The sequence below is a fragment of the Lactuca serriola genome, chromosome 4 (genome assembly GCF_051521515.1).
Source record: "Lactuca serriola cultivar US96UC23 chromosome 4, Lser_US96UC23_V15, whole genome shotgun sequence".
Lineage (NCBI taxonomy): Eukaryota > Viridiplantae > Streptophyta > Magnoliopsida > Asterales > Asteraceae > Lactuca > Lactuca serriola.
Window position 1 is genome coordinate 166,843,671 of NC_136411.1, and position 12,617 is coordinate 166,856,287.

Sequence of the window (12,617 nt, forward strand, 5' to 3'; positions counted from 1 at the left end):
AAGATGTGACGATGACAAGATCGCTGCTTCCACAAGGGCAAATCATTATTCTTCGACTTTGATTTCTTGAGCTTCACCTGGATCACATGAGTTTTCAGTTTCACATACCTAATTGAGAAAAGAGGTGATCAATTAAATAAATAATAAGTGTAACCCCTAGATGAAATGACGAAAATGGCCTCATGTGCGAGGCACATGGGGCATTATAACGGCACAAGTAAACGAACATCCATCGTAAGGGCTGTTTACGTGCAATGTTTGTTCCAAATGGACTATCAATGAAAAAAAAAAAGTTTCATAAGGACTATATTAGAGAAAAATAGAAAAGAATTAAGACTTGAAATTTTGTCTATTATGAAAAACAATAATTGTGTTACGAGTATTCAAAGACCAAGGGACCAAACTATCATTTAAGTGATAGGTTAGGGACATATGTATAAATATTCTACTTTCTTGGTTCTCTGTTGACTGACTTAGCTTAAGAGAGTCCACTGGTCGGAAAACTTGAAAGCCTAGTGAAGGTGAAAGACAATAAACGCCGATAGCGACGGCGACGACATCTAGTTAACGGCAATGGCGAAAGGGCGAAGCTTGAAGTCGACGAAGATTATCGTTCTTCTCCTATGTCTCGTTGCTTTCTCTACTGTTTTCGCTCCTCTACCTTCCCCTCTCTCGAATTCGCTCAAACCCCACAATCATCATCATCATCATCATCATCATCATCAAGTGAGTTATCCAAATCTAGTAAAACGTCTTCTAATTTTCATGTTTTGCTAGTGATCATTTTGATTTGCTAACTGCTGATTATAAAATCAGCAGGTTGTTAATGCTCGAAAGTTTGAAATTGCTGATGATATGTTCTGGAAAGATGGAGAGCCTTTTAGAATCATCGGCGGGGACTTGCATTATTTCCGTACTCTACCTGAGGTATAGTCTCGTATTTGTCCCATTGAAGTTCGCGTTGAATCACACTACTACTATCTGTTCAATAGATATTTCGATCATCTGGGTACTCCATAACCAATTGAACCCTGAATGCTAGTACAAATACTCATTTTATCCCAAAGTTACATGTCTATCACTACATTCTTCCATTGATATGTCCCAAAAGAAAACTAGATACATCACCGTTTTACAACTCAAATTTGCCATTACTTTTTTATAGCTGTTGTTTTAGCACCGTATAACTGTACCTGATATTAGAGGATACATTTGGAAGCACTAACTATCATCTGGATATACAGCTATATATAACACACACATGTAATCATCAATCATGGTCATTTTAGAACCTCCTCTTCTGCATTTGGATGAATGGACTTTTCTATAGATATTTACATGATCTGACTTCTGTCATTCTTTGGGTGCAGTATTGGGAAGATAGGCTAACAAGAGCAAAGGCTTTGGGCTTGAATGCAATTCAAACTTATGTTCCATGGAATCTGCATGAACCAAAAGAGGGTCAACTAGATTTCAATGCTATTGCAGATATAGTTTCTTTTCTTGAGCTGTGTCAGAAGTTAGATTTGCTGGTCATGCTAAGGGCTGGACCTTACATATGTGCAGGTCAAAACAGTAACTGAATCTGAATGTTTTAATTCCCTCTTTTAGTATCGATCAAGATTTCCTTTCAAACTGTGGGTATCAATTAATTTGCTATTTCTTGATAAACACTCTCCATTGAAGACCACTTTTTGTTGCAGAATGGGATCTTGGTGGTTTCCCTGCTTGGTTACTTACTAAAAAACCACCCATCAGACTGAGATCATCAGATCCAACATACCTCGCATTGGTAAATCTTCTTTTCTATTTTGATCCTTGTTTTCATTTTATGTAACATGAGTCACATTTGAGATATTACATGATAAATTATCTATAAAAAAACAAACTTTTCTCAGTTCCTACACTTACACAGTTACACTTACATCTCATATCTCTGTGTCATTTGTGAATTTATATGAGTTGTTGCAGGTTGATAAGTGGTGGGGGGTATTACTTCCTAAAATTGCTCCTCTTCTTTACCACAAAGGAGGACCTATAATTATGGTTCAGGTGGGTAATACTGAATTTCTATAAGCTCACAGATTGTTATAAGATATGTTGCATTGTGAGTTTATCATGTGTAGATTGTGATTGCAGATTGAGAATGAATTTGGTTCCTATGGAGTTGACAAAGACTATCTGCATCATCTGGTCAACTTAGCAAGATCACATCTTGGGGATGACCTAATATTGTAAGTTTGATGTAATATGGTAACAAATGCCCTTTTCTTTCTTAGCATCAAACTTTATTCATCACTTGACATTTATTATACACTTTGAGGGGTAGGAAGATATTTTGATTTTTGAGTTTAAAAAGTAATACCACCCTTTTTTCTTGATTTTTACAGATATACTACAGATGGAGGCACTAGAGATACTCTCATTAAAGGAACAATAAATGGAGATGCTGTCTTTTCAGGTATGATAACATTTATCATGTTTTATCAATTCTGTTGGCATCTAATATTGGAAAGATTAATTGTAGCTGTTGATTTTTCAACTGGAGAGGATCCTTGGCCTATATTTAATTTGCAAAAGGAGTTTAATACACCAGGAAAATCACCACCTCTTTCTGCGTAGGTATCTTACTTTAATACCTATGGAATAATATCCTTGAATTACTTCATTTTATGATGCTGATAAGATGATATTTCAGTGAATTTTACACGGGTTGGCTTACACATTGGGGAGAGAATATTGCTAAAACTGATGCAACTTCTACAGCATCTGCCCTTGAAAAAATTTTGTCCAGGAATGGCTCTGCTGTGCTTTATGTATGATTGTATGCTATAAGAAGTATTTACATAGTGTTTGGTATCCAGTAATTGAAGATGGAATGGAATGGGGCATTCCGATGGAATAAAAAAATCATGCTTGTTTACCACATAGGAATAGAATGGAGCATTCCTTAAATAATGTGATTCCTTTTTCTGGGCTGATTTTCATTCCATGGGGGAGGAGTGTTTTAATTTTTTTTTTCATTCCTTGATGGAATGGAATGATAGATTATAATTGCAGATAGCTTTTATTTATATAATCTTTAATGAAAATAAAAAAATAACTAAAAGTATTATATTTTATGATGTCATGGTATTTTTATTTAGTTAATTATTTTTATTGATGTAAACATTTTTCAAAGTGACGAAATAATTTTTTTTAGTATTTGAAATACATATAGTCTATTTCAAACAATCTGAAATATGTTTATATGTAATGTATTTAACATTATATCTTTACATGTTATTTATCAATTCAATTTCAATTAGTTTTTTTAATGTAAATAAAGATAACAACATAACATGTTTGAATGACTCATTCCATTTCTTCAAGCCAAACAAACATGATAATGGAATGTCTCATTCCATTACTTTGTTCATTCCATTCCTTTATCATTCCATTCCAATATACCAAACAAACCCTCTAACAATCAAACTTACAGATGGCTCATGGTGGAACCAACTTTGGATTTTATAATGGTGCAAATGGTGCTCAGGAATCCGAGTACCTTGCTGATCTTACATCCTATGATTATGTGAGACACCTCATCATTTACTTATAACATTTTTTTATAAAAACTATTGACAAATATACAAATTTACAAATTCACCCTCTTTCAAATGGAAACCGTCTTTTCTTCTAGGATGCTCCTATTAGTGAGTCTGGTGATGTGGATGGGGCAAAATTTAAAGGTAATATTGTGGTCATTCTTATTAGATCAATGACACTAATAATAATAATAATATTAATAATAGTAGAAATGATTTTTTTTTATTTTTTCAGCATTGCGGAGAGTTATAGCTAAGTATAGTGCAGCTTCTCTCCCTCCAGTTCCCAAGAATAATGAGAAGACAGGATATGGTCGAATTCAGTTAGAAAAATCATCATCTTTATTTGATATACTGGACACTAATGTGCACATTAAAGCTATTGAAGCTGAGAATCCAATTTCAATGGAGGCTGCAGGCCAGGTATTTATGAAATTGTGATCATCTTAAAGAATAATTTTCTGATTTTAAAAAAAATTCAACATCAATGTCTCATTTTCAGATGTTTGGATTCTTATTATATACCTCTGAATACATAGCAAATGGAAAGGGGAGTACTTTGTCCATACCAAAGGTAAAGATAAAGTGCACATCACGTAACATGAAATGCACATTCCTTAATGCCATTGAAGTTCTTGTTATTTACAAAAATGCCACTGTTTGTTTTTCAATCATTGATGTTTATACAGTGTTGTGTTTCTCATTCTTAATTTCAGGTGCATGATAGAGCCCAAGTGTATGTTACATGTCTTTCTAAAAACAAGAAAGAGAGACCACAATATGTTGCAACAATCAATCGATGGTCAAATAAGCCTGTTAATCTTCCCAATACTGGGTGTGCTTCCACTAGTAAATTGTTAATTCTGGTAAATCAGTTCACTTCACATACTACTAATTATTATTTTATTTTTTTTCAATAATATGTTAACGCCTTTTGTCTGTTGATGTTCTAGGTTGAAAACATGGGTCGTTTGAATTACGGACAACTCTTGTTTGATAGCAAGGTAAAAGATTAAAAAAAAAAAAAACCCAACATAGACCAATTTTGAGACATTTATACCCTTTGGTTTCTTAAACTAATGTATACCATTGTCTTTTCTAGGGCATACTATCCCCTGTTTACTTAGATGGGAAACCTCTGCTCAAGTGGAAAATGCTCCCAATTCCTCTTAGCAATCTAAACGAACCCAAAAAAATAAATCCCGTTTTTGACAAGCCATATTCCACTTTCATTAGAGCTTCTACTCGCAAAACCCTAAAAAGCAGCTTGCGTATGTTCAACTTGTAACCCACCCTAAGCCCAAAGTTACAGACTAGCCCAATAACAAGACTCTATGTTGTTGTTTTGCAGGAGTGGATTTAAATGAACCGGATTTTTATACTGGTGATTTTGTTGTTGACAAAGTAACAGACACATATATGTCATTTAATGGGTGGGGTAAAGGGGTAGCATTTGTCAATGACTTCAATATCGGAAGATTCTGGCCGGTAAAATTATATTAATTCTTTACTGGAATCTGTAATGTTGTAGCTGACCTAACAAATTTTTATCGTTTTTTTGGGTCTTTTTCAGTCTTTCGGGCCCCAGTGTAACCTCTATGTTCCTGCTCCAGTTCTTCGACGTGGGAAGAACGTCTTGGTATGAGTCTCTCTCTCTCTCTCTCTCTCTCTCTCTCTCTTTCTCTCTCTCTCTCTCTCTCTCTCTCTATATATATATATATATATATATATATATATATATATATATAATGTTGGTAATCTGTAGGGAAAATTATGTGGGTAAGGCTGGAGAATTATTCTTTAGTTTGATCCCACATAGGAAGGAACATTAAACTTTATTGGGTTTATATAACCACCTTTATATGAAATGCTATGATGGCTTGCCGACTTTGCCTTCCAGATTTTTTTACTTATTGTACTAGGAGTTGGTTACTGATTTTTGAGTATAAATACAACCTTTCCTGTTGTATTTTATACCATATGGAAGTTAGAAACCTCATGTGAATTCTCTCCCATTACGAGCTCTCCTCCCACAGTTTGAATTCCCTCGTTTCCTTTGTATTTTCTGCTGCAAAAGCCATTTTTCCTCAAGGTATTTACTCCTTGTTTTCAGTGATATGTTGATCCCATAGTTGCTTGAAGTGAACGATTGTTTGCGTCATATCCTGGGGTTTTACGACTTGTAGGACCGATAGCTGACAATGACATGGAACTGACGGTACAGATCATTATCATCATCATTTTTAGAGCAATCCTCTATATTAATTAACTAATTGATTAGAGGCTAAAATTAGTTAATGGTAGAGCGCGTCCCTGATACTTACGTCGTTGTGCCAGGGCCGTGAGGGCATGGATAGTTTAATGTGCTCATCAACGTCTGATCCTGAGATGTGGATCATACAAAGCTTATTAGCATGGTGTACTCCTGTTCGAAACCGGGGTTTGAAACCAAACTTCTCCTCAGGAGGATAGATGGGGAGATTCATGTCATATCCAACTTTCGATTCACTTGTGGGATCCGGGCAAAACCTTCTCCCATTTCAAGTAGCGTAACACCCAATTAACTACTTGTAACACATGGCCTATTTGAAATAGTCTTTAATTAAACCTTTAAAAATATTTCAGAGATTTAGTTTGTGAAAAACGGTCCTAAAATTTAAATCAAATTATTTTCAGAGTTTAAATGTGGATAACGATCCCAAACATAAATATCCAAACATTTAGGGTTTAAGAAAAACATTTCATGCGAGAGTGTCACAGTAGATATCAAAACAAAGGTTTAAGAAGTCATTACAAACCAAGGGTCTTCTAAATGTTCAAGCTTGTAAATCTTCTAAGCTCCTGATAATATCCACTAACCTGCAAATTTATCAAAGTAGTAGGTTTGGCTATGGGGAGCCTAATGAGTACAATCCCGGGTTAGACATTATATTGATAACGTATGAATGAACACTTCGGTTCATACACTAATGTACAAACCTGTACCTTCTTAAAACAACATAATGAATAGTTAGCTTGGGGTAAAATATGACATAAGTCAAAGTACATTGTCATAAATGTCAAATCTCATATAAACTTCACAAACAGATAAACAATACAAGTTGATTGTGCCTTAATTAGGCAATTCTCAACAATCAAAACCCACACAAAATCATATAGATAGATAGATACTCGCATGAGTTCAAAACACTCGGATTCGATAATCCGATGAAAACCATTATACAAAACTTTGTTTTTTTTCCAAAAAGATTTGTTTTAAGGAAGAAACAACTCGAATAGATAATGCAATGCATGCAACTATCCCAACCCATGTCAATCTCGATAAATCCAACCTCACAATGCAATCTCACAACGCTAAATGGCGGTGGACACTTAAGGGGTCTTCCCTCAAGTTATTAGAAAATGTGGGTCTCCCTTCTTCTGTGTCTACACTCTGCATAAGTGACTCTTCCACCATCAATATAGGAACTAGGTAGCCATGATCCCTAGCTCCAAATAAGGGGTAGCAAGCCCACATATACAGGTATGCATCCACAAATAGGATGTCAAAACACTTTCAAAATAGATATTTGCTTTTGTTATCAAATCACTTCAAAAAATCTTGTTTCATGAATGCAAACAAGTATATGCACATATAATCAAGTAGCAATCAAGTATATGTTAGATAATTTTCAAATCACAAGATCAGTAATAAGGGATGTATGCTTCCAAAACTTAAGATAAAGATCAAAAGGGTAGTCATACCCGTAATACCAAAAATAAGGTAAATCCCCCTTCAATAAATTCACATTATCAAAAGCATGTCCTTAGTTCGATAAAGGACATCCTCGACACATAAACATGGGCGAGGTTAGTTGATGCCAAGGTGGGTCACTTGACCCAACTAAATTTAAAAATTTTACAATAAGTTATATACAAAAAAATATTTAGGACCTACCTTAAATATTTTGAAGCATCTACCTTAATGTCTTTAGCAAAACAAATGAAGGAAAAAAGAGGTATAAACTATATAGACAATAGAAGGCATATCATATTTTGTGGCATTAAGGAGTCACACGTCGACTCCATTAATGAAAGTGGTGAGGTGCTTGAGCTTCCATTATAAATTGATATTTCCTCTTTCACACCTCCGCACCATAAGCTTGTTGGAGGCATGGTTTAGACCGACTTATTCGAATTATAAGTTGGCTTTAGTAAAAAAAAGTTATGAAGGACCGATTTGGGCTGGGTCCTTTCACCACCAATTTTTATAAATGTTGAATCGGTTATTTTTCTGGTTGTACTAGCCTAGTCGATTTTCTCTTGAACCAACCCGGTTGAACTCAATCAAGGAACACATAATATACATATAACATTCAAACAATTTATATGTATGCACATATTATCATAAAATAGGAAAACACAAAAAAAATATCCATATATTAGGGACAAGTGTTTCAAGGTAAATGTATTCACCTTGGTCCAATGCTTAGCAATACTAAAATCTTCTTTACTTGAACAACACCTCTTCAAACTTATGTTTCCAAGTTAACACCTAATACCTTTTGTGTTAATCATACAATATTGTGTAAAAGACACTTTTGTGAAACAACTGATTTCGTATTGATTTAGTATAATACCTTTTGTGTTAATCCCCTCGCAAAGTGGAGACTTAGTTTGAACTACCATGAGAAATATAGGTTTGAAACCTCAATATAATCATTTAGGTGCTGTTTGTTTTTTTGAAGCAAAATTCATGAAGTCTGCAGACCACCTCTGCAAGCCTCTGCAGCAGAGAGATGGACCAAACGACTGCAGACTGTAATAAGAAGCGTGTTTGTTTTTTAACATCTGCATGTTGCTGCAGATAATAAAAAAGTAAAATAAACTGATTTTATATACCGAAAATAGTTTTTTAATACCAAAAATTTAATAATGTATGACATTTCAGCAAGATTTTATGATATTTCAACAAGAAATTATCATTATTCAATATAAAAAAAAATGAAAAAATAATTCAACAAGAATAAAAAAAAACGAAAAAAAGCGAAACAAGAATTCAACAACATGTAATCAAGATTCATCAAGATTTCAGCAAGAAAAAAAGAAGAGGTTGAAAGAGGTAATACAAGTGCTGGCCCAAATTAACACGCGTAGAAGTTTTTTACTCCGAAGACTTCTAAAAAACAAACAACTGCAAGATGAAAAGTGTTGAGCGTGTGCTGTGGCGCGCAACAATAAGAGGTATGAATAGGTTTTTTATAAAAAACAAACAACACCTTAGTGATGGAAACCTCAGTTGGATTTAATATACCTATCTATCAATTATGTGAATGTCGAGAATGAGATCGAGTTTACACTCTAAACAAAGTTTTGGAGGCATCTTAGCAACAGATATCTAAAACTTTGCCTACATGATCTAGAGGTGGTCCCGCCTCATACAAAGAAATAATTTCTCTTCTAAAGGGCATGAAACAAGATTCAAGTGTGTGGCCATATTTGAGATCACAATGACAGTGGTCATATCAGTGGTCATATTGGCATCTTAATTTAGACAGTCGACTTCTACTCCTTTCTTTACAATCATTTTCCCGGATCCCATAATAAAATATTATAAATCAAATAAAAATTCTTTTTCGACATAATTGTCCTCTTTATATAGGTTATACTCGAGCTCGAAAGTCCAGAGCGTGAGCTCGTGGTCAATTCAGTGAATCAGTCAGACTTCACTTGCGGTTCGAAACATACGAGGGTACGTCAGCTGTAAAGGTATGAATATGATCACCCTTTTTTGTGAATTACGTGACACTTCAATTCATACTACTTGTGACATTTTCTGATCAAACTAAAATAATTTAGTTGGAACTATCCAAAATATGTCTTTAAGTGTTATTGTTGTAAAGATAGATATTATTTCTTTATACAACTATTGTATTCAAGTTAACATTTGGGTCGTTATTGGAGGCCATGATTTCTATTTATGTCATGGAAACATGTCAGCATGTGTTACCAATTATACTGGATTATAAAATGTTTAGCATGTGTTGTCAATTATACTGGATTATAAAATCATAAAATATTTGACCAAATAATGACAATTATTTGATAATTACACTCCTTTTAGCCTTAGGGTTTGTTATTTTTCTTTATTTTTTAATAGGAATAATTTGGAGTTTGGTGTCAAATAAATTTAAATCGGGTTGTTTTTCTATTTTTTTAATATTATTTTTGTTAATTGTTGTTGAGTAATTAATGTCGACTATAATTACAAGTATTGTATTTCTGTAACAATAATATTTTAAGCTAACAAAAAACAGATGAAGAAGTTGTATTTATGTATGTAAATACACAGGTGACTTCCGATCCATTCAATCCATGTTCTAGTTAAAACATTTAATTTTATATTTATATATATTAAAAGATAAAATATAAACCTAATCTATTCATGAAAAATGAACATGTTTAAACTGCCACATCTATTTTACATTAACATCCTCGCATCATAACCTTATGTCACATATGCATATTGTCATGTGATCTTTATGAGTTTTGCACTTCTCCCATGTATTTAAGTTATGTTTTGAACTTTTCTCTATATGCATATACTCCAATTTGATTTTAGATCTCGAAGAGCACATTCTGATTATGAATACTTGATATTTCAAGATCAAGGGTGTTTGTTTTAATGGATAGTATTTAATTTAATCTGATTTATAATCAAAATTGATTTTGGTTTTCAAAATATAGACCAAAATAGTTAAAAACTAAACTCACATTTGATTTGAACCAACTAAATTATAATTTAATTGTGATTTGAACCAACTAAATTATAATTTAATTGTATAGGCTTTCATAATTCAAACACATTTTAAAAAGTATATACATGTTATCCTATCATCTATCACTTTAGTCGACCATAATAAAAGAAATAAAATAAAATTCCTTTTGTATTACTCAAATTCGGATGGCCTTTTAAAATAAAAGTTGCGATAAATTGCAGGGCCAAGTTTTAAAGACAATATAAACTAAGGAACAATCTCTTCACTAGTCATTGAAGACTTTAGTAATACAATACAAAAAGAAATCATTTGATTCAAAGTTTCAAACCATTGAGACTATCTTATTAAAAAAATATCTCTGAGGCTATATACAATAGAAAGTCTTGATTTTAATTCAAATCAAAGTATAATATAAAGACCAGAATGAAATGTTCAATCACTTACAATTCTTCAAACTCAACTTGTCATTTCAAATTTATTCCTATTTTAATTTCCAACTTAAAGTGAATAAAGACTGAGTTCATTAAGCTTCAACTGTATTTAAAATTTAAATCGTACGATAAAAGGACGAGCTGTTTATGAAATGTCACTCGTTTGACATTTGAGTGGTTAGTGACGTGAGCAATAAATGTGATGTTTCATTGGTTTACACCATCTAATAAGCATGACCAACGCTGTGTTCCATTAATGGGTCCCAACAACAAGAAATACTCTACGACGTCGTTTGTCCACCGACAACGACTCTTTCCATGTGATGATATTGACTTTGTAAACTTGAATGCTTCATTTTTCTTTTTATTAGAATAATTACAACGAGTTGAGAAACTATTAATGTAATTCGTATATGCATGAGAATTTCTATAACACGTCGCATTTGAAAATTTTTGTATAAAAATGCTCATAATAATAGTTATGCTTTGAAAGAAAAACTATGTATAACAATTATTGCATTTATTTTTTATTTATACTTTTTTTTAAGAACAACTAACTCACATACACATTAATTCTACTCCAAATTTATACATTTTGTCAACCACAAGCCTGGATGAACAAATTTCCAATACACTTAGATATCATTGGGCTACAAACTCTTTGATTACATTCATTTATTTACTTTTTTTAATAAATATTAGTGGCATACCCCACTCGATGGCCGGACTCCAACGTTTCAATTCGAAATAAAAGGACTGAAGTCGCACTCCAAACTTGGCGCCAAAGCATCTTCCATTAAGATAACAACAATAGGCATAATCTATCACAACGTACAATGGATAGTGTTATGCTCACTTCCTAATAAGAGCACCATAGACAAGTCTAGCAAAACTGCACCATACCAACAACCTTTAAAGCCAAATAGCAGATATTGTCTCCCCACAACAACAATACAAATACCACCTTCATGGAAGACTTCAATAAGATGAATACAATCTCTCAACTACTCACTCTTTGTACTCTTGTTCAAGTTCTCACATCCTAACTTAGGTGTCATAGTGTAATTTCGGGATAATCTAGGATTATGGTGGACCCTATCACTCAATTTATGATTGTATGTAAATAGATACTCAAGCTTAACTGGGAAAGACCCCATATTAAGCTACTTTTCGAACTTGGTTGCATTATTGATACCATTTGTAGGACCTCGAGTAAAACCACCTTCCCAATGATCCCAAAATGGGCACAACTTATGGAAACATAAAATTAGAAGGAGTTCACAGATCACCTGAACACATCTTAATCACCCTTATTATCGCTTCAATACCATCCAACTTTTCACTAAGAGTGACGAAAAACTAGGTGAAATTGTTGAAGCCCCACCCTTGCTCATTCATTATAAATTTGCTAAGCACCAATTTTCCTTTCCATAGGTTCCTTAGCAAAACTCGACATCTCATCCGTATAAGAAACATAGTGGGCGAAATCCACTTTGACAATACATATTGATACCCTCATATTGTTAAGGCAATAAACTCATGTTGGTCCGAGCTCAAATAGGAAGTATCAAAATTTGTTGTGTCTATATAAACCAATGAAGTGTTGTATATATAATGTTTAAGCATTTCTTCAAACAATTTTTCATTTTGTAGAAGAATACCCAGAAGAGCCCTATATTATTAGTATGTTTCACTAGCAACTATCTATGTCATACCCCTAAACCGGAACGGCGGAAACGTTCGGGGACGGATGACTTCATGTGGTAGCATAACAAATGAATACATAGTAAAGAAAGCAATACAACCATCATATATATAATTGAAAGTTTACATTGTTAAAA

The 12,617-nt window shown here is 33.3% G+C and overlaps 1 protein-coding gene across 4 annotated transcripts; it reads left to right on the top strand.

Moving 5' to 3' along the window:
* Positions 1-470: 470 nt before the first annotated feature.
* On the top strand, positions 471-9,597 carry BGAL17 (beta-galactosidase 17). Of its 4 annotated transcripts, XR_013706293.1 has the most exons (20): positions 471-726; positions 817-927; positions 1,371-1,566; positions 1,704-1,792; positions 1,972-2,052; positions 2,140-2,234; positions 2,391-2,461; positions 2,528-2,618; positions 2,699-2,816; positions 3,482-3,574; positions 3,683-3,731; positions 3,823-4,010; positions 4,090-4,161; positions 4,304-4,453; positions 4,541-4,591; positions 4,690-4,858; positions 4,939-5,075; positions 5,161-5,226; positions 5,701-5,805; positions 5,925-6,273. XR_013706293.1 is itself a non-coding variant. In XM_079040399.1 (19 exons), the coding sequence occupies exons 1-19, from the start codon at positions 574-576 to the stop codon at positions 9,331-9,333; spliced, it is 2,085 nt and encodes a 694-aa protein (XP_078896525.1). In that variant the 5' UTR covers positions 471-573; the 3' UTR covers positions 9,334-9,597. The 4 variants fall into 4 exon arrangements, 3 of the variants coding, with proteins under 3 accessions (XP_078896525.1, XP_078896528.1, XP_078896526.1); XM_079040399.1 differs by lacking the exons at positions 5,701-5,805; positions 5,925-6,273 and adding an exon at positions 9,229-9,597; XM_079040402.1 differs by having other exon boundaries at positions 5,701-6,273.
* Positions 9,598-12,617: the final 3,020 nt, after the last annotated feature.

Bases quoted from the DNA above. Each gene is read 5' to 3' on its own strand.
- BGAL17 (XM_079040399.1), top strand. From the start codon at position 574: ATGGCGAAAGGGCGAAGCTTGAAGTCGACGAAGATTATCGTTCTTCTC. The intron at 2,619-2,698 runs GTAGGTATCTTA...ATGATATTTCAG, and splicing joins AAATCACCACCTCTTTCTGC to TGAATTTTACACGGGTTGGC. The intron at 5,227-9,228 runs GTATGAGTCTCT...CTCTTTATATAG, and splicing joins GACGTGGGAAGAACGTCTTG to GTTATACTCGAGCTCGAAAG.